A 20,972-nucleotide genomic window follows, 5' to 3' on the forward strand; every position below is an offset into this window, starting at 1 on the left:
TAATTTCTGTCCACTATGAGATAAAGAAGAACAACAGCCTGATACCTGAAGGCCTGACAACAGGAGATGTATTACTGCTGTAACACCTGTAACATTCAGCAGTCGCCTCATTGTTCTGACACACACAACAACAACTATTGACTACACTATACACTAACTACACAAGATTTGCACTAAACGTCACAAATCTCTCACATCTCAAAACACCGCTGTCACTCCTAAAACTTCCCCCTTGCTAAACAACTAAATGCCATGTTGCCATATCATTTTTTGATTGGTCGACATGGTACATTTTTCGACCAATAGGAAAGGGTGGGGTTTTTGGTTTTCTTTTTGCTCACAGGCGGAGAGTGCTTTCCTTATAAAACGACGTTTTTACAGTTTCTTCCCGCAATAAATATAAAAACCAAACATTGCATATTCTTTTTATCATAACTCTTGTTTTACGTGGCCTATCAACACAATTTAAAAACTGGTATAAAGTCCACACTTTTTCCGTTAATTCTTCTGTCCGTCCTGCTCACATCTCCAATGGTTGTACACATTGTCATTAACGTGGCTTCACTCCACATCAGCCGCTTTGCTAGCTAAAACACCGGTGTCGGCACACAAAGACACTTTCATAGCCTGTCAACGACGTTGATTAGCTGCGTATATACGAATGTGAATCGCATTCTTGGCTGGACTATGGGATAAGGTGGCATCGTTCTGATCCCGTACAGGAGCAGCCAGTCACTTACTGACTAACACTGCAAAACAGAATTGTTAATGTATTTACTTTAATTTCAATTCAGGTTAGATTTTTTTTGTGCGCAACACAGATTTTTTGTGCACAGAGATCGTGCCAGCAGTGCGCAATTGCGCACACACGCAGCTTAGAGGGAACATTGCTCATCAGTGTTAGCTTTATTTTGACACCAAGACTGTTTACACAGAGTTTGTAATTGCAGAGAAATACATTTATTTTGGTCATTTCATGTTCGAGCAGGAAGCTCACCCTTCTTCTTATACCCTTTAGATGAATACAGCGTTTTTTTAATTAAATACATATTCTTTGAATAATGTTCCCTTTTATAAAAAGTAGGATAATTTAAAAAAACAAAACATTTATTATAGCTCTGTCACGTAGAAAAAAACTGTCTTTTTTCTGTGGTCTGTTATATAACATTAGGGGTGTTCGTGGCAATTAACTTTGTAATCGACTAAGCGGGTCAAGTAAGAAACACTCAAGTGATAAGTTAAATTTGAAAAAGGTTTAAAAAAAAATATCCCCATTCCAAAATGTCATGTGACAATCTGATTGGCTTAGGAGTGATGATGTCACATGGATCTTTGATCCTTTGAAGTTTTTCCTTAAATAGGGGTGAGAAACAGCAATTTTTAGTTCGTTTGTTTGCAGCCTTCAAACGTTCACTACAGAAACAGAAACCTCTCAGAATCATCGGATACAAACGCCAACATGTATCCAAGATTACGGCAACCAAGACAAAGAGATTACGCCGCCTCTCCTTCCTGCCGTGGCCGGCCAATTTCTCCAAATGGCCTCTTATCTATCCAAAGGGCATTACAGGAGAGTAGGAATGAAAACAACCATCTCCAGAACAAAATTCAACAAATTGAGGAAGAAAAACTTCACCTGGAGAAGAAGTGCTTACAAATGGAAGCACAAAACAAACACCTGGAAGAAACACTACAGCGCCAGCCCGACATCAACATTATTAACGAGGGCTGGGGGATCAAGTTTGCTCAAGCCAGAGAGCAGATTGTATTCCTCATCAAAGAAAACAAGAAAAAGAGCGCTGAAGTTAAAGACATGTCCGAGCAGCTTCAAGGCAGGAAAGCGACGATTGATAAGATAGAGTGGGATCTGCAATACATGGACCAAAAGAATCAGCTGCTCCAAAGAAAGCTTGATGAAGCTGAAGAAAAAAATAAAGAAGTCCTCCAACAGAAGGAACAACAGGACACAAAGCAAAAAGACCTGCAGCACGAACTCCAAGGCATGCAGGAAAAGTACAGAATGGTGAAGGAAAGGTTGGATCAAACACTGCGCCAAAATAAAGACCTTCTTCAAGAGAAAGAGCAACAGCAAGAAAGACTGACAGAAGAAAAGTGCATTATCAAGGACTTTGAGAGTAAAAATCAAAAGTTGCAAGAATTCTGTAATGAACTGAAGGTCAAAACAAGTGAGCTGGAGGGAGAAAAGGAAACACTGGAAAAACGATGCTCACAGATGCAGAAAAGGATCGATCACATGGCAAAAAACAACTCAGAGCTCATTAAGGGGATATTGTTGGAATTTAACAACTTGAAGCGGGAAAACACAGAAATGCAGGCCCAAAAGCAAAAGCAAGACAAAACGCATGAAGACCTGCAGTGTACGCTCCGCGACATCCAGAAAAGAAATGAGCAGCTAGAAGGCATGCACAAAGAAGATCAAGTGAGAAATGCAGACCTGCAGAAGGCAAAGCTGACACAGGAGGCAACATCCAAAGACCTCAAAGAAAAGCTTGAAGAAACACAAGCAACATTAGAACAGGTGGAACAAACATGCAAGAAACTTGAGAAGCAAAACACAGAAACCATCGATGAGTTGAGAACCCTCATCCTGGAGAAAAAGGCGCTCGTGGAAAAGTCCATGAAAAAGAAGAAAAAATTCTTCAGCTTGTTCCGGAAGAGGGACAATACTGCTTCTTCAACTGATGTAGCCTCGTTTTGCTCCACCTCTGTTCACCCCCCCAACCAGTCCCGGCAGTTGACTGCCCCCTCCTGAGCCTGGTTCTGCCGGAGGTTTCTGCCCGTTTAAAGGCAGTTTTTCCTCCCCACTGTCGCCTAATGCTTGCTCAGAGGGGATTGTTGGGGTTTTCTCTCCTCTACCTTCTTTCTTTATTTACTTGTTAACTTTTTGCTCTTACTTCGTTTTACCTTGTTTCCTTATTTACTTGTTAACTTTTTTGCTCTTACTTCATTTAACCTTGTTTCTTTATTTACTTGTTAACTTTTTTGCTCTTACTTCGTTTTACCTTGTTTCCTTATTTACTTGTTAACTTTTTTGCTCTTACTTCATTTAACCTTGTTTCTTTATTTACTTGTTAACTTTTTTGCTCTTACTTCGTTTTACCTTGTTTCCTTATTTACTTGTTAACTTTTTTGCTCTTACTTCGTTTTACCTTGTTTCTTTATTTACTTGTTATCTTTTTTGCTCTTACTTCGTTTTACCTTGTTTCCTTATTTACTTGTTAACTTTTTTGCTCTTACTTCGTTTTACCTTGTTTCCTTATTTACTTGTTAACTTTTTTGCTCTTACTTCGTTTTACCTTGTTTCCTTATTTACTTGTTAACTTTTTTGCTCTTACTTCGTTTTACCTTGTTTCTTTATTTACTTGTTAACTTTTTTGCTCTTACTTCGTTTTACCTTGTTTCCTTATTTACTTGTTAACTTTTTTGCTCTTACTTCGTTTTACCTTGTTTCCTTATTTACTTGTTAACTTTTTTGCTCTTACTTCGTTTTACCTTGTTTCTTTATTTACTTGTTAACTTTTTTGCTCTTATTTCGTTTTACCTTGTTTCCTTATTTACTTGCTTGTTTAACTAAAAAAATAAACCAGTTGAATTCATCCTTTGAGTATTGTTCATCTAATCTTTACAGAGTTTTTCCAAAACACTTTCAAACATTCAGATCTGTCTTTCATTTTCTCCTTAAAACCTCATGAACGGTGAACTAAAAACTCTGGAAAATGGTTTGAAACACTGAAATTGTTTCAGCTGAAACTGGCAAAGTCATACGTGTGTGTGTCACAGGTGATATGGTGTCACTAGTCCGGTCATCATGTTTAGGCTCATTCACTCCAGAATTATTTAGGCCAAATCTTTCAAACGGTGTCATGGCACACACATTTCAATCACACAAATGCAGGATTAATTATTTGCAGTATCTTATCTGATTTATTATGACAATGTAATGCCTGATCATTTTGCCCCCATTTTTACCACCAAAAATGGGGGCAAAAGAGACGAGATCACATTTAATCAGTTTAAATTAAGAGGTCAGAAATATAAGTGCCGACATGAGTAGTGTCCACAGAAACCTCTGAATCTCAGCTAAAAGCTCATATAAACCATTTCTACAAACACCAAACAAAGCAAAGACACCAAACAGTTAAAAGAGCAGTTACGTCACCATGAATCTGTGGACAGGTAATATCCATATCTTGATTTATGATTTTCTGGAGTTAAATGGGAACCAAAGCATATTTTCAAAGGTGTTATATGCTATAAAATACTTTAAAAAATTAGGTGAGAGAAATAAAAAGTCTATTTTTCTATGTTTGAGTCACAGTAACTTTTAAAGTGTTTGTGCTAATAACATCATGTACAGTAAGACAGGCATGGAGAACAGCACTGACCGGGAGAGGCTTTGAACAGATGACATACAGTTCAATTCAACATATAAGACTTTAAGAATGAACAAGCATCTAAGTAAACTATTTATTTAGTCTATCATCTGTGATATTATTATGTAAAATTATAATGTATTGTTCACCTCCCTTAAATACACAGACAGCCTTAATGTATGAAACATTCATTCATTAAAACACTAAAATTTGTCTGTTGTCTCAGTGGCTGATAGTGCCCCACAAGCGTCAATGTGAGCTTGAAGCCATTTATAATTCTTAAGTTTAATGGGTGGGTGCAAAAAGTGGCTATTCTCTGGGCCCATATGGATCAGTCCCTCTTATTACCATTATTTCCTTAAGCCTCAAGTTGGCTAGTTAAGTATCAGACTAACGTTTAAAGCTTTTACTTGAGTGAAAGAACTCACATTACTGCTACTGCTAAGTAATGTTAGCTAAGTCTACAGCATATTCCATAAATCACCATGCCATAACTAACTACTATGCTATCACACTCAGTGCATTTCTCCAGCACGTTTGATAGCTAGCAAAATAATAATAATAGTTTTAAAAATTAGCATGTGTTATGTACACATACTCGAAAATTATTTACTAGGACTCACCTGTCATGTGACTCAGAGTGCAAATTCCACCAGTGTCGTTTTCCATCAAACACTCATTAAAACAGCAACGTCAAGTTAGTGCACTCATCCCCGATGTCCGGGGGGAGGGGCGGGGTCACACATTGAAACAGACTGACATGCAGAGGTGCAAGGCAGACCAGATGGAGAAATTTTGCTTTCACACTTTGTGACTCATTTTATTTTTCTATCTGATAAGAAAACTATTCGGTCAGACAGTTATTTGTGGTGAATGCAATATGGTTTCAACCACGTTTAAGCACCACTTCTAAAATCCAAGCACTTTTCAAACCTTGAAAAGACAATATTTAAATTCAAGCCTTTTTAAATGATTTCAAGCACCCATACAAACCCTGCATATGAAAAAGCCAGATATCCAGAAAGATGGCCAAATGAAACCAAATGTCTAAGATCACAAGAAAACTACATCAGTATAGTTGTCAAGTAGTCACAATATGAAAAGTCCTCACCTTAGCCCCCTTTTTACAGAGCAGCATGACTTGTCCCAAGTGTCCTGCAGCAGCTGAGAAGCAGAGGGGGCTCATGCTGTTTTCCGAAACAACATCCACGCTGGCGCCGAACTCGAGCAGCAGTGAGACAATTTCCTGGTGACCGAGGTGACACTGGACGCAAAGCACTGGTGCGTTGTTCAGGACTTCTGTGCGGTAATTCACGTTTGCCCCTCCCAGCATCAGGAGACGGCTTACCTGATCATACAAGCAAAAAAAAAAAAAGAAAATGCAGAAAGCATTCACGTTTGTGTTTATTTCAAGGTCTTTGCAAAGAAGTGAATTTTTTATTGCATGTACTTAAAGGTGAAAGAAATCTGAATTAAAAATAAATGTTATTCCCTTAAGAAGAGATGACTGTTTAACTATTTTACTCTTTATTGGCTAAATTATACACTTAAAAATGTGAATTGCCACCCATGTTTGACCCATCTCCATTTAAACAGACTGATTCAGGCAGCAGCAGAATTGTTTCCATTACTCATTTTATGGCTCATACAGAGATCAAACTTCTTATTCTCATCTTCAGATTTTTCAGACGGCAAATGAAACGGCCACATTCTAGCGAATGCAATTATCAAGTGTGGTATTCGCTTTCATTACGAGTAAATCGATAATAAAGGCCTAGTCAAACAGAACCAAAGAGTGAAATGAGTGTTTGACGACAGGAGATGAAAGTGTGTGTTATTTTCTGGATCCTCTGTAGCATAAATTAACCCCCCCACCCCTCCCCCAGAGGAGAGAATAAGGTCATTTTGTAAATGTCCGTTTGACTAATACTACACATTTATACAATAACTCACAAACAGACACCAGGTGATGGAACTCCCTCTGAAACAATAACACTAACGGCAAAGAAGTACGGAGGATAATTTTTCTTCGAGCCAGAATGGATCATGCTGGCAGAACAGCCTTTCCAGGAAAGGCCAAACGATTATCGCCCTTCGAAACACGACTGAAAAGCTGTACACAGGAAGTTGGCTCGTGCGCAAGTTTATTAACATTTACCTGTCAAATTATAATTGGACACATAAACAATATAAAAGGACAGCGGTTAATAATAAAACATTCTCTGCGTGGAGCAACAGTCGGGGATTAAAAGTGTAACTAAAATCTAAAAAAAGTTGCAGTTATTTCTGAGATGCATTTGCTTTAAAATGACCAAACCAGTGTATATGATTATATTACTCCAATGTAACAAAAGTGTTATGAAAATGCTGAAAATTGGATACATATACTGTGTGTTTAATATATAGTGTTTAAAGGTTCCCTATATCCCCTCAAGAAGCTTCTACTTTGCATTTCTACAAAAGCAACCTGTTGCATTTAGGCATTTCAGGTTATCAATAATGTGTTTTTTTCATCGTTAGCTGATAAGCCGATTGTTCTGCATTCAACAGACGTGCAGGAGCAAACCTGAAGAAAGGCTTACCTTGACATTAGGTGTGTAGAGGTTCCTCAGGGAGGCCAGGGCTGCAGAAAGGCCGTCAGTGCTGCAGTTTATCCACAGAGCCTGAAGGACACTGGATGACACGCCTGTCTTCTTGCTCAGACCCTGCACGCACGCCGATGCATAAATGCATGAGTAAATACACAAACACACATATGTAAAAACCAGCAAATCTGAGGGCCATAAGCTGTCGATATTGCTTTCCACATCCCACGGCTTATCCTCTGGTGAACCATTGTCACAGTGCATAAATCAAGAGAAAGTGAACACCAAGAAATTCCTGCAAGGGATGGATTTCAAATAAAGATGAATGCATAGACCACGTAGGTTCCACATCTATACCTTGAAGATGTGTGCTTTGAGTATGTGGTGTCCCAGCTCCATTGTCTGCTGCCGATTCAGTTTCCCCTCTTGGCGCGATAACATGAAAGCCATGAGAGCGTGACCGCTCCTGGGTTAGAAAACAAGGGAACAGATAGGATACTCAGTCGTCAACAGTAGGAATGATTGTTCCTCTGCTTCAAACGACATGAAAGTACTGATTCATTCTGCTGATGACGAGGAGCCTGGCACTATCATGGAGAACTATTGTATTCTGGAGCTAGCGTGAATAAGCTAAAAATGTTTGGCAACGACCCTCTGAACAACAGGGGGGCAGAGTGTCACTGAGGCACTAATTAATGCAGAACTTCATTAAAAAGGCATGCATGATTGCAAATCACTTTGATCTGGATAAAAATCCTCTCTAGTTGTGCCCAGGCACAAACAGAGAGGCAGTGCAGGAGGCTTTTGTCTCTCTGTGCATCTCCTGCGCCAGACTACAAGCCTTTGTTTTTTTTAATGATGGAGCTGGAAGGCTGTGAATGACCAGAATACGAAGCTCAGCTCTCGTCCGTTTGAAGGCATCGCCGTGTGAGCAGAGGTGAGCAGCAGGGAGGAAAAAAGTGACATCATTCAATTTATGAAGTGTGAATGACTGAAATCTCTCATTTGCGTGTGGCTCCAGCATTTCAATTAGGCAAGCACTGCAAGTACTGCTAAAAGAGACAAGCCTGCCTCGCATTGCAACATGCAATATCTACAAAATGCATAGGTCAGTATCACCCTTCCCTCACAAAAAGCACTACTTATTAAAACAGGGCAAATCAGTGTGAGGCTGCAAGACAACAAAAAGAAAGCACTGATCGGGAGGTCAAAAGTTATGCGGGTGATCTACTAACAAAGCACAAATTCATGAGCACAGACGCAGCAGTTCATTTTACCAATGACCAATGCAAGCTGCCAACAGCAGCGCAAATTAGTGGGTTGCAAACAAGCAGATGAGGGAGCGAGTAATCCACTAACAATGCTGGTGCGGCTTGTTATTTGAAATTTGACAATTGTAATGCGGTACAAGCACATGTGAACAATTCAGACCGGGGAGAGGCAGTGGAAGGAGAATCGATGTGTTTGATATGAGGGGGAAGTCTGCAGTCAGGCATCTGAACTCGGATGAATCCCGACAACTCCAAAAGAGCACAGGATTCATCTGCAGAGGTGCTGCTTTATTACAAACAGCTTCACTGTATAAAAGGTGCATTCTGAGATGACCTTTTGAATGTGTAGCGCTGTACGTCGCAACCAGTGCTAATGAATTTAGTGCTGTGATGTGTCTGTAAATGCTCACATCATCACATCACTTTACATTAATTTTTTTTCTGCATGCCGTGTGTATTTTTTCCGAGACAAAGGAAAGACTTTGGCATGCAACAAGCTGACACCAACAAACAGGACTTCAGGGAGTCTAATGTTTCTGCGAAATCTCAAATTACATTCAGTGAAGCCTGAATGTCATTGTTGCAAGATTCGAGCATTAATCTAACATGCTTCACTTCCACAGCTGTATTCTCACATTTCAAAATGTTATGCAACGGAGTCATTATGCAAGAGAAGACGACTCAAAGTGAAACAGCCTGCTTGAAATCTGATCTATGATGTCGCAGGGCTGCGTATGCAAACTGCTGACTAAAGGCATTTATTTACAAATGGAAGCTTTGGTGCAGTCTGCAGTGTTTATTATGGACCGATTTCTGCGCAGATATGTGAAGAAAAACACTGAATTACTGCCTCTAATACATCCAGAGCCAACTATTCTCCCCTTCTGCAGACATATCCCACGTTAAATTCTGCTCTCCTGCATTAAAATTGAGGACCGGAAATAAGCAGGACACTGCTTTAAACATTTTAGGTAAGAACTTTGTGACAACCGACAGGATGGGCACCACATTTAGGCATGATTAAAGCTGCCAGAGACCTAAAACAACTAATTCAGAAGCACTCTGAGATGCAAAACTTCATTCACATGAAGACACATTTATCATATTATTCTGCAGCATTAGTTGTACTTTTCTTACTGTCCTACATGCCTATTTGTGCAATTCAAGAACCTTTTCTAAATGCATTACTGAAACATACGCAAACTCTAAATGCATTACAGAAGCCTGCAAACCAAATTGAGAGCTGCGAAGTTATTGCATTAGCAGAAAACTGACCTGGGGTCACAAAGGAAGTCCGTGCTCTCTCCATCAGCTCTCCACACCAGCCACTCTCTGAAGGAAGGGTGACAAAACATGCGCGTCTTGTCCCTCCGTTTGATGAGAAAGCACGAGAGCAGCTCCATGCGTTGCTGAAAGTCCTCCCATTGTAGCTCCCCCTGGACGAACCCCGCGTTGATGGCGTTGAACAGCTGCTCGTCAGTCAGGGGGTGCAGCGAGGCGAGCGATACGTTGAGGATCGGCAGTGAGCGCTCAAAGGCTGAATTGGTCATGAATTTCATGTTACACTGTAACTGGTACAGTTCTGCCAGTGAAACAGGCACGACTTTGTAACTGGCACTTTTGATCACGAGGTGGCCTCTTTCAAACAGATCCAGGGTGAGTTTGAGATACAGGTAGGACCCTTGGCTGCGGGAGATCAGGTGGCTACTTAGCTTGCCGACTGTGATAGGATCGGCTTTGCCGTTCAGGCTAATATTGTTCATGATGTCCTTGCTGCCGTTGATACGATACTGGATATATGCGTTGAGGTCATTGCTGATCTCTTTGTTGTCAGAAAAGTCATCCAGGGAGATTTTGGAGAAGGGCAGGAGGCTGGTGATCTCCTATTGAAGACAAGATAAAGACAGAGCGTGACATAAAAACATACATCTGAGCTTCAATTTACTATTAAAGTGTCAATGCATGAAAAAAAGTAATTTTGTGCAGTGTTTGCATTACAGACACAGCTGTATTACTCATTACCACAGCCAATAAATAAATAATTGAATTAATTAAAAGCAAAAATATTCTTTGCATCCTGAGCTGCCATTAAGAAAAAACAAAATCTGCCTGTGTGTATTATCAGAGGAGTTTCTTTGAGCAGTGGGGAAGCAAGCATGCTGAGCTATCAGGCCAAAGCAGACACTTGTTACTGTTCGAAATGTGGCTGTGAGGAAAACAGGAGTGGGGAAACTGAGTATTAAGAGGCAGGGGATGGGTGGGATGGTAGCTAGCGGGCAAGCAGAGGTCTGAACTAGGGCTCACATTTCAATCTGTGTCCCAGGGGTTGGAGAAATCAATGCACCTTAATCCGCCAATCCTCTGCCTGTCTGAGGCTAGAGAAACATTGCCTCAGCAAGATAACATTTTTCCTCTCCCTCATCATGAGAAGGCAGCGCAAACAGACAAACACACACACAAGCACATGTATGCACACGCTCAATAAAACATACCGAACATAATCCACAAGATTTGGGGGGAGTTGGTGCAAACAACACCTCAGAGATTGTCCAGATATTAGTCTAGCAGGCAAGGGCCAATATATCGAACCCTTCCTCCGAGGTGAGATGCTATTTGTCTGTTCAAAGCACAAAACAATACCGTGACAATTTCATCTCTATGCACAACTCGGATTCTGTCTGCAAATAAGAAACATTTCATGCCTTCATATTTTCTTGTCTCAACAATGCTATCTTGATTATTCTTCCATGATTCATTTTTGCTCTGCCCCGAGTTAGTCGGGCAGTAAAGCAGATAAGCTTTATTTATTCACTGAGGTTTTTTTTGCAAGAGACATCTGAGTACAAGCGACAAGTACAAATGTACACGCATAATATTACAAGTATGAAGTGATAATGCTTTAAAGTCGATCATTTAGTGCTTCCGATTTCAAGCTAAATTGCAGCTTATACAAACACTAAGCTGCAGAGTTTCTGAACTTAGATAGCAAAGCCATACACACACAGACGCAGGTTTACTGATGGCTTTTGCATATTAATGATGGCCAAACAGTTCAGATAACTTACAAAGCCGAATGTAACCACTGTCTGCACTGAATGGCAATGCTGCTGACTGCTGTGTCCAGAGCTTTAATGTTAGAGGAAACAGTATGAGAATACAGCATGGAGCGTACACAGTTTGTGCTTTTGATCTTTTGTAGGAACTTTCTCTAAAAACTTTTGAAGGAAGTAGGAACCATCATCATCAGCTCATATTTCAATTTCAAGAACCTTTGAGTAATGCAAGTGTATGGTCATTATAGTCTATTGCATGGAGCAGGACTGACAACCATCATGTCAAAACAACATTTTATATACATTTTCTTTATTTACTGTATTTATTTCTCTATTTACTGTATTTTGAATGCTGTGCATGGTCCAGTTATCGTAGAATATCTTCAGTTTATCATTTATTCTGTTATTAAGCATTGTGCTGTCGTTATGTGTCACTGCATGTGGTTGTACGCAGCCCTGTTTGTTCATTGTTTTCATTTTGAATTCTGCTTTCACCATTTGTAATATTTCTCATCACGTCCCACCAGACATAGAGAATTCAATTTTGGAATTTTTTTTTGTGACTTTGCAACCATTTCCTGCGTCTTACCCAAATATGTGGATTCGTAGCCTTTACCCCACCCCCCCCCCACCCCCCCCCCCAAAAAAAAACAATAAAAAGAGAGGACATATAGGGTTTTTCTGCAAAACACGGCCAACTCTCTTAAAAACTATTTAACTGACTTCTGTTACATTTTTGGAAAATTAGACATTTTCAGTGAGCGACTAATAGCCTTTCCATTGCACTTAAAGGGAACTTACTGAACATCATAGGAGCCTGATTTACAAAAACATTGTCAAACCGACTCGCATGCGACGTTTTCCCATGCGAAGTTGTCATATAGCTCCCATTAAAACAACAGTGCCATTCGATTCATTACTGCAGACAACTGCTAAGTGGTTACAGTGGGAATGTGAACAAAACAGAAATATAACGAGAAAAATACGATTACAAGAAAATAAAAGACACATATGGCACATTAACATTAACAATGTGCTATCCTTTGCCACAGACCAGCATGTGCACAGGATTCACTAACAGAGGTTATAAAAAAAAGAAAAAAAACAGCTACTGTAAATGTTGTATTACATATGCCTTAAACCACACGTTTCCTTTCCAGCACAGTTGTTACTATGAAATCCAATACCACACGGACAACAAAAACACATCTCCGATAACCGACTGCAACCTTGTTGTTGCTGCTGTTCTTGCTTTGCCAGCCTCCAGGTGGCTAAAAATGTCACCCTAGCAAATTCACACAAACAGTAACTCCCTCTCATTAAACACTGTTTCAGACATTACAACACATATGTTGCAGTGTAGTCGAAATGTATTACTTTAAGTGCAGTCACCTGGAACATCTTTCCATGTCAAAAAACCAATTCTAATGCATTAATAGAAGAGCATAAGAGGTGAATACAAAATATCAGCGCTACAATATATTGATTCACCACACTGACAGGGCCTTGCCTGAATTCTTAATAGCTAGGCTGAATTCACTGTATAGTACAGCCCACACTGATGGACAACACTCGACCCTGGCTTCTGACTGAGAAATAATAACTCAAATTCCAGATGCCAATCAAAAACCACATTATTATCCAAGGCTCAGTGCTTTCTTTTTTTCCCCCAGCAAGGAAAATAAGTTGTCATGTAGTTCATCAGTAGTGTCAAAGCCTCAGTTGTCAGCAGCGTGAATTTAATCCAAGTCCATAGCATTTCTGGAACTGGTCAACTTAGTGTCAGCTCAAAGAGACTGACTCATCTCTCTCCTGCCCTGCAGGTCATGTGTCTCAATTCTTTCCTGAATGTTGCTGGATATGCCTGACTCTGTAAAGAGTAGAATAACAAGCGGGAGCAGCTCAGGAAACACTTGTCAAAATGTAAAAATGTGCAGGGTCTGGTGACAGTGAGTGAGTGCCTAGAGAGGTGACGGCATGTCCAGCTAGACATTTGTTAAAATGGCATTGAGAGAATTTTGATTCATTTCATTTCTAGGGTTAGATTTTCAGATTCCGGTCAACAAATCAATAAATGTGTTTTACAGTGTTTTATGGATTGGGCCAGTGTGAACTGTAAGTGCAGGAGGATCGTTGGCTACAACCGGCATACTTTTTTTTCCTGCACTATAAGCCGCACTTAAAATCCTTTAATTTTCTCAAAAATCGACAGTGTTGATGCTTTACCAGGTGTAACTATTAAGTTCAACATCCAGGCATCCATGAAAACAAAATTCTAGCTCGCTAGTTCCACCTAAACATGATATACATGACTAAGAGATTTCTGAAAAAAATTAATTGTACAGCTCTGCCGTCCCTTTCGACATAAATGAAGACAGAAAACTAAACAGCAGTGACATTTATAGGGTTACTGAAGCTAGGCTAGCTGGTATAAAATGATATGCTACATGATCGCTAGCGACACAGCTATGTTAGCATAACATAAACACAGTGAAGCTAGAGGATGAATGCTAACCTTTTTTCACACATAAAAGTTAATGTGAGGGTTCCCGAGGGTTAGGGACAAATGCAATCGCATGGCAGGATGCTGTAAACGGACCAAACTTCAATCAGGAGAACAACTGAGGTAATCCATGGACAATACCAGGTTAGTCATTAATATGCTGCAACAACATGGAAATAGAGCAGCTGCAAGAGAATTCATAATCATTATGTGATAGATGACAATCAGCGTGCATGGATATGATCCCGGGGAACAAGGCCGTGCACTGACCTGGTACTAGTTAGCCAAAGGAGCTAACTAGTTAGCTCTGCACCTGCTAGCTACTAATAGTCCAATTCATAATCATACTAAATATAATATAGGGGCAATCGTGGCTCAAGAGTTGGGAGTTCGCCTTGTAATCGGAAGGTTGCCGGTTCGAGCCCCGGCTTGGACAGTCTCGGTTGTTGTGTCCTTGGGCGAGACACTTCACCTGTTGCCTACTGGTGTTGGTCAGAGGGCCCGGTGGCACCAGTGTCCGGCAGCCTCGCCTCTGTCAGTGCATCCCAGGGCAGCTGTGGCTACAATGTAGCTGCCATCACCAGTGTGTGAATGTGTGCGTGAATGGGTGGATGACTGGATGTGTAAAGCGCTTTGGGGTCCTTAGGGACTAGCTATATAAATACAGGCCATTTTACCATTTACCATAATCCGGTGCACCTTATGGTCCGAAAAATACAGTATATTAAATAAGTGAAAACTAGCACTAATAACATTAAAATATATTAAAAGGTAAGACTGTAAAAGCACTTAGTTAAAGATGCTTAGTTAAACCAGCCTGTGCAAATTTCATTCAATTTGTATAAAAAATATAACAACAGAAGTCTTGAGTGTTCAAACTTTTTGATAAGCTTCAGCTCGGAGCGCTTGGAAAGCAGATAGGAGAAGATAAGAGCAGACACAAAACTGGTAATTAAGTTAAGAATCAAGCCCTTAACAGCTTGCCTGTATCTAGTACTTCACTCAACAGTGTAACAGCCAAACTGCACCTGTGTGAGTTCATTGTGGGAAGCGAGTCTCTGAGTGTGTGAGAGAAGCAGCTGCAGCAACAGAAGAGTGAATGCCATTAGCAGTAGTTACTTTAATCAGCCGTAAAGTGTGCGGATAAGCCAAGTAGTTACCGAGAGGGAAGAAAGAGTGATAAACTTTTTAAAACTGAAACTCATCACCAGTATAATGTGACATCTGTAATTCTGACTCGAGGTGATTATAACAGTGAATATTTTGTCATCTGAGTGAACTCAGAGCCATGCTTTATAAGTTCTTGCTTACCACCAAGTTGATTCGAACAGTGACCACCAGTTTTAGCCAGGAGGGGAACTTGGCAATGATTTTTGTGATGAAGGATGCAATGGTGTCTCCATAGTCTGGTTTGTGGAACTCCGCTTCATTCAGCCCGTCTATTAAGATTATGTAATCTTCCTCTGGAATCCTTCGCTCTGCAAAGACATTTACAAATAAACTAAATATCAAAATACTATGAAAGGAGAATAGAGGTCTCATACACGACGAAAATGAAATAGTGCAATATACAACTACAGTGTTTTACCTTTCCGAAGGTTGGCCAACGGTTCCAGGACTCCTCTCCGGAAAGCAGCCATGGGGTCTTGGACACAGGAGCGCAGACTGAGCATGCTCTGGAGGTGGGGCTCTTTCAGCAACAGCTCCCGGTACGCACTCAGTTGATGTGCTCTGCACAGAAGGGCTGCGATGCTGTGCACAAATTCTGGGACCAAGCAAGTGTACGTGTTATCTGCCTGGCAATAATGATAAGCCACCACCTGGAAGACAAAGGAACGAGAACAAACGCGAGTGAAGCCATTGCTTTTTGAGAATCAGGAAGAATTAAAAATATGATTCACTGACTGATGGGTACATTTGATAACTTCAAAGCGTTTACAAACACCAACATCTCTGGTGACTTAAAAACTGCCATGACAAAGTAAGTAAGTGAGGCTTTTGATACCAACAAGCCTCCATAAAATTACATATTAGCTCTACAATGTCGAAGACATGATTTTATCCTTTCATTATTTCACACAGAAGGGATGATGAAGAGATTGGGCAACGGATGAAAAGCTATAAAAAGAAGTGAGTAGATCCCAGGTGGATATCTAAAGGTAGAATCTTCTGTACCTGAGCAGGTTTCCGCAGCATTCAAAGGAGGTCTGATTTAAAAGGAAAATGCAGGGACAGAGGTGGAGAACACGGAAGATGACTGTACTAATTACAGTCCAACCTGGAGGAGCTGACACACTTCCAGGGCCACAGGAGGAGGAGCAGGTGATCAGTTCCTCTGACAGCTCAACCTCAGCTGTTGCCGTTTAATTCTCCACCGAAAACCGATGACCAGCTTCTAGAAAAATGACTAAAGCCTCAAGGTATGAGACTTTTTCTTTTTTTCTTTTTTTTTACATTTAACATCAATAAATGTTTTGGACCCAGACTTCTCCCCACAGCACAGATCTAAATGCATATTTATGGTTCTTTCTTTTTCAAATAATGACATATAACTCACATGCCAATAAAGGCACAATTAAAGCTAGCGCAAATTAGAAAAGAGGGAGACTTTAAAAATTATAGCTGAACTCCCTGGATGTATATAACCCATCTTTAGGAAAACATGTGACATCCAGTCAGAAGATGGACCAACTGAAACAATAGCACAACCACTGATTCACATCTTCTCCAGAAACTGTCAGAAATCACGACCACCAGAATTTGTCTCTGATGTTATGCTTTACCCTAAAAGCAGCAAACGTCTGAGAGAAGTCCGAACACTCCTTTCGGTCATATTTGCGTCACATGTTTTTTGAGCTTCATCATAAATGTGACATAACAAAGCAACAGAGGGAAACTGTACAATAATAGGCATTCAATATATCAAAGTCAAGTAATCTGCTGTGTTGCATGAACACAACTCTTAATAAGCCCCCTACTGCAGTGATGATTTAATTTAGCATACAAGTCACGCAGACTACCGCCTCATCAATGAGCAATACGAATCTCGACACACGATGATGCAACGCTCTGCAGTCAAACCTCGGTAGCGCATCTGCTGGCAAAACAATAAATGCATTTTCAGAAATGTTACCTAAAGGCACGTCTCGATAATAAGAATAAAGGAGAAAGGGTAGTAGCCTCAGTGCTCCTGTTATGAGACCACTTTTAAATCAATGATTAAAAAAGCACTGGCAGAATCTGACAGAAGCTGCTCAGCGTTGCATCACACATCACAGGAACAGAGCCCCCGTGAAGGCGCCTATTGGAAACACTTTTCACCATAATTGGCTCAAGAGATACTGCTTGAGTTTCACAGACATTTACATGAAGCTCACTGCATTACCCTAGCTGTCTGGTGCATGAACTGTCCCCTTTGACAGGGTCACTAATTAGGAGGCCTTCCTGACAGGATAAGAGTATTAAATTCTAAAGGTGTTAGAAGGACAACAGGTTGTTATCAGTGCCATTAAACGCAGCAGAATCAGTAGGAGACGTCACATCCACTGAGAAAGTCTTTCACAAAGCTGCCACCTATTAAATTACCTTACAACCTATCATAACAGCACTATTCAAACTCAACTAAATGCTACAGTAGATCAGAAATCTTCTCTGAATCCCGGTGGCCCCCATCTTTATTAGACCTGCTATAAGGCAATAGCAGTGCCAAAGTCATCAAATGGTGCTTTTAGCAAGCAGTATTTTCAAAACGAACGTGCACCTGCTATGTGACTGAACCCTCAGCAACACAAGAAGAGGTGGTGCGAGTAAAGATGCGGGAGTGAAAAATCGACAGAGAAATTTCAGCGGAAACGGAGCGAACAATTCCAAAACTAAAATAAAAGAGCCGTGGGCAAAAACCGCACACTGCTAGTCGGCGTGCATCGAGAGAGGAGCATTTTAAAGTGGAACATCGAGGACTTGTCTGTCCACTTCACAAGTCTGAAAGAGAAAGATGTGCAGAAATATGCTCAGTGTCTGGTATGCATGTTTGGGGGATTTTTTTTGGTCACAGACAAGTGGTTAACAATATTACTGACGGTGTGGGGGAGTAACAGAACACATGTAAAGCTGTTACCGTGCAGTACTTTATATCTTGTGAAAAATGTTGACACGCTTATACAAGAAAACACTTAATCTTCTGCTCAACAGCGCTGACACGTAAACTTCCCAGAGAGACAGCATTTAGAAGTTATTTTGCGATCCTTGTAACGCCAGAAAAATCAACAGATGGAATATTCATCTGTCAAAAAAGTAAGCACTGTCCTCAGTAGTCAGTGTTGCGCCGCTTCATGGAATTTTGAGGATCCTTATCATGTTCAAACATCCCAGTTCAACACTTGAACAGGCGGCCTTACAATATCTTTAAGCACCTATTTGAAGTTGACACAGGAACGGATACCAACCAGCAATTAAGCAGTAGTAGTGCCATACATGTCGGTATAACTGATAGCCGCCTAGATAAATGGTGTTGCTATTTGAAACGTGTGTTGATGTTTGTAAATTCCTAAATGACGTCTAATATTGATGAAGCTGGCTCTGTTTGACGTTGGTGTGTTTACATTCTGTGCTCTCAGGTCATGGCTGACAGGGCTCGCTATGGGTTGTTGCTCCCTGAGGAGGTTCTAATCACTGACTAGTAAACTGCAACCTACCATTATTGTTATGTATAATTTTATGTATCATTCAAGAGAATATATCACAATTATCTGTAGTCACTATTAAAGAGGAGTTTTCAGAAGTCAGACTGAAGCTGTTGTAGAAGCACTTGGTGCCACAAAACCTGAGACGCTTTTTGGTTAATTTTCCTTCTTTTTCCTTTTTTTTTTTTTTAGAAAAGAAAGAAAGAAAGAAAGAAAGAAAGAAAGAAAGAAAGAACAAATCCATCCATCAAAAAAAAAAATCTACTCACTGTTGAAAATTGTTAAAATTACTTTTTTGATCCAGTGCACACACCAAACATTTTTCCCCTGAGTAAACACCACCATAACTAGTGAAATCTTTTTTCAGCTTCTTTGATTCCTTCTTCTTTGTTACTGTGAGCTCTCTTGGATGTTGAAAGGCGTACCTTTGCAGCCAGGCGTTTGACAGCCTCCTCCCTGTGCCGCTGCATCTCAGGAGTTCCTGGGCAACTACTGGTCCTCAGTGTGTTGGCAGCACTGGATGGTGGAGTGGGCTGTGGAGGTTGGCTCAGCGGAAGTTCTGTGCTTTGTCCTGGGCCAGCTGGAAGACGTGCACGTGGTCACCAATATATAAAGTTATTACATTAATATAAACTAACATCTATATATAGATATATATGTATATGCTAGCATTAATAACATTAGTTGTGTGTGAGGGCATTCTTTTGTAAGGTAAATTTAATATTAGTCAACTTGATTTTATATTGCCAACGAATATATAATTACTTCCCTCCCACACTTTGCATGCTAATGTTGAAATGAATTAATTACTTTTCGGGGAGGCGCTGGGACTGTTGGAGGCGATCTGACGCATGCGTCCTCCATGGCAGCTCAGCGCCACAAGTCGGGAGATGATGGCCGTCTTCCCATAACCCACGCTGCCCACCACCACAGCACCGTGGTTCTCTGTGGACTCGCCGGCCTTTAGGACATCTTCCAGATGCTGAAAGAGCCAATCTCGGCCCACAAACACAGAATCTGTGGTGATGCTGGGAACCTCGAACAGCAAAGGTTTGAGCATGATGTCCACGGGTTTGTAGGGAGCAAAACGCGCTGAAGGAAACGGGAAAAGAAATGAAACAGATTAAAATTGTTTACACTACTTCTATTTTTTTTCCCCATGTCTCCGGGAAGTTAACAAATTATTACTTCATTTAAATGCTGGAAACTTTACTGTAATAAATCGTTTTCCCTTGCAGTTAACCTACAAACATGCATTCTTCTTCACAGAAGGAGCCACATACATGGAAAAACCCTGAACACTGTAGAGGATACATTTTCAATTAAGTGGAATCTGCGTGAAGACTTGAAAGAGGACTCTTATCTGGTCTACTTCAGCACTAATTAGATCTCATAACACTTGTTAACTAACATCACTAAATTACTGCTACCTTTAGTGCTAATGCGCCTTTCAACATTACAACTATCACTGCTGTTAGCTGCTAGTGTTTTCACCTTGTGAGTTTGCCTGTGTTCACAATAGCCTATTGTAATTGGAGGGGCAGTTGAGAGTGTTTATATTGGCAGGTGTTGTCTGTTTATGTTTCTAGTGCCCTACAATGAAACCAAAAAGCGAACGAGCTGGTTCTGAGACTCTTGAAATGATCACCACCTTCTACTATACCAGCAAAATAAGTACAGTGTTTGAAAAACTCTAACTTGAGCAAAAGGAGCGCCAGCTCGAGTATCGACGGGACCTAGAAAAAGAGTTATCTTTTATTAACCTCTCTTTATTGGATCCCCTTAGATTTCAAATCCATCTTCTTGCATATAAAGCCCCTAATGACCATGACTTGCTTTCTCAGTATCCTAAGCCGGAATGACAAGCAGAGGCTAAAGCTGCTTCGCTCCTGTGGAACCAGCTGGCTGTTTAGGGTTGGGAGCCAAACCCAATCTCTAATTTTAAGATTAGCCTCAAAACCTTTCATAGATTTATAGTTAAAGCTCAGTCAGCTAACGTCTGAATCACCCTTTACTTATTATGCTGCGACAGGCCTTTGCTTTCAAGAGGCCTCACATGGTGCACCGACATCCTCACCTCTTCTCCATTTCATTGTTCATGCATGTCAGTTTGTGTATTCTCTCTCCCACAGTTGAAGCTTTTCTCCTTCTCATCTTTTTTTCTTTCATTTCACTCTCCTCTCATGGTAATCAAATGAGTGCTGCTCATCCCGAGTCTAGTTCTGTCGGAGGGTTCGCCCAGTCAAACAGGAGGTCACTAAATGTTGCTCAAAACAGAACTGTAAGGTCCTCGGCATACTAGGTAGTTTCCTAAGATGGCACATGTTGAGATTTTTGCAATATATGAATACAACTGCAATGAACTGCACTGAAATGTTGACCTACTGCTGCAAAATTTAGGTAAAGGTGGTACCATCACACCCAAATCTGAAAAACAAATACCATAAATCATATAGATAGGGCTGGATCAGCTGACCCTGAATC

General features: G+C 40.6%; 2 protein-coding genes across 3 annotated transcripts in view; one reads left to right on the top strand and one right to left on the bottom strand.

The window, feature by feature from the left end:
• Positions 1–20,972, bottom strand: part of tanc1b (tetratricopeptide repeat, ankyrin repeat and coiled-coil containing 1b) — a 113,415-nt gene that overhangs the window by 17,679 nt on the left and 74,764 nt on the right. For both annotated transcript variants that reach the window (XM_087830075.1, XM_087830076.1), the window contains 8 exons: positions 19,299–19,580; positions 18,914–19,068; positions 15,395–15,626; positions 15,118–15,284; positions 9,526–10,133; positions 7,337–7,445; positions 6,977–7,099; positions 5,506–5,742 (listed from right to left, as the gene is read on the bottom strand). In XM_087830075.1, the coding sequence (XP_087686201.1) occupies positions 5,506–5,742; positions 6,977–7,099; positions 7,337–7,445; positions 9,526–10,133; positions 15,118–15,284; positions 15,395–15,626; positions 18,914–19,068; positions 19,299–19,580 (1,913 nt within the window). The remainder of the gene's footprint in view (positions 1–5,505; positions 5,743–6,976; positions 7,100–7,336; positions 7,446–9,525; positions 10,134–15,117; positions 15,285–15,394; positions 15,627–18,913; positions 19,069–19,298; positions 19,581–20,972) is intronic.
• LOC148098277 (uncharacterized) lies at positions 1,337–3,150 on the top strand. The gene has a single exon (XM_087829678.1). It carries the CDS (start codon positions 1,460–1,462, stop codon positions 2,771–2,773), a length of 1,314 nt encoding a protein of 437 aa, XP_087685804.1. The 5' UTR covers positions 1,337–1,459; the 3' UTR covers positions 2,774–3,150.

The sequence above is a fragment of the Neolamprologus brichardi genome, chromosome 16 (genome assembly GCF_056152115.1).
Source record: "Neolamprologus brichardi isolate AB-2024 chromosome 16, ASM5615211v1, whole genome shotgun sequence".
In the NCBI taxonomy this organism is placed as follows: Eukaryota; Metazoa; Chordata; class Actinopteri; order Cichliformes; family Cichlidae; genus Neolamprologus; species Neolamprologus brichardi.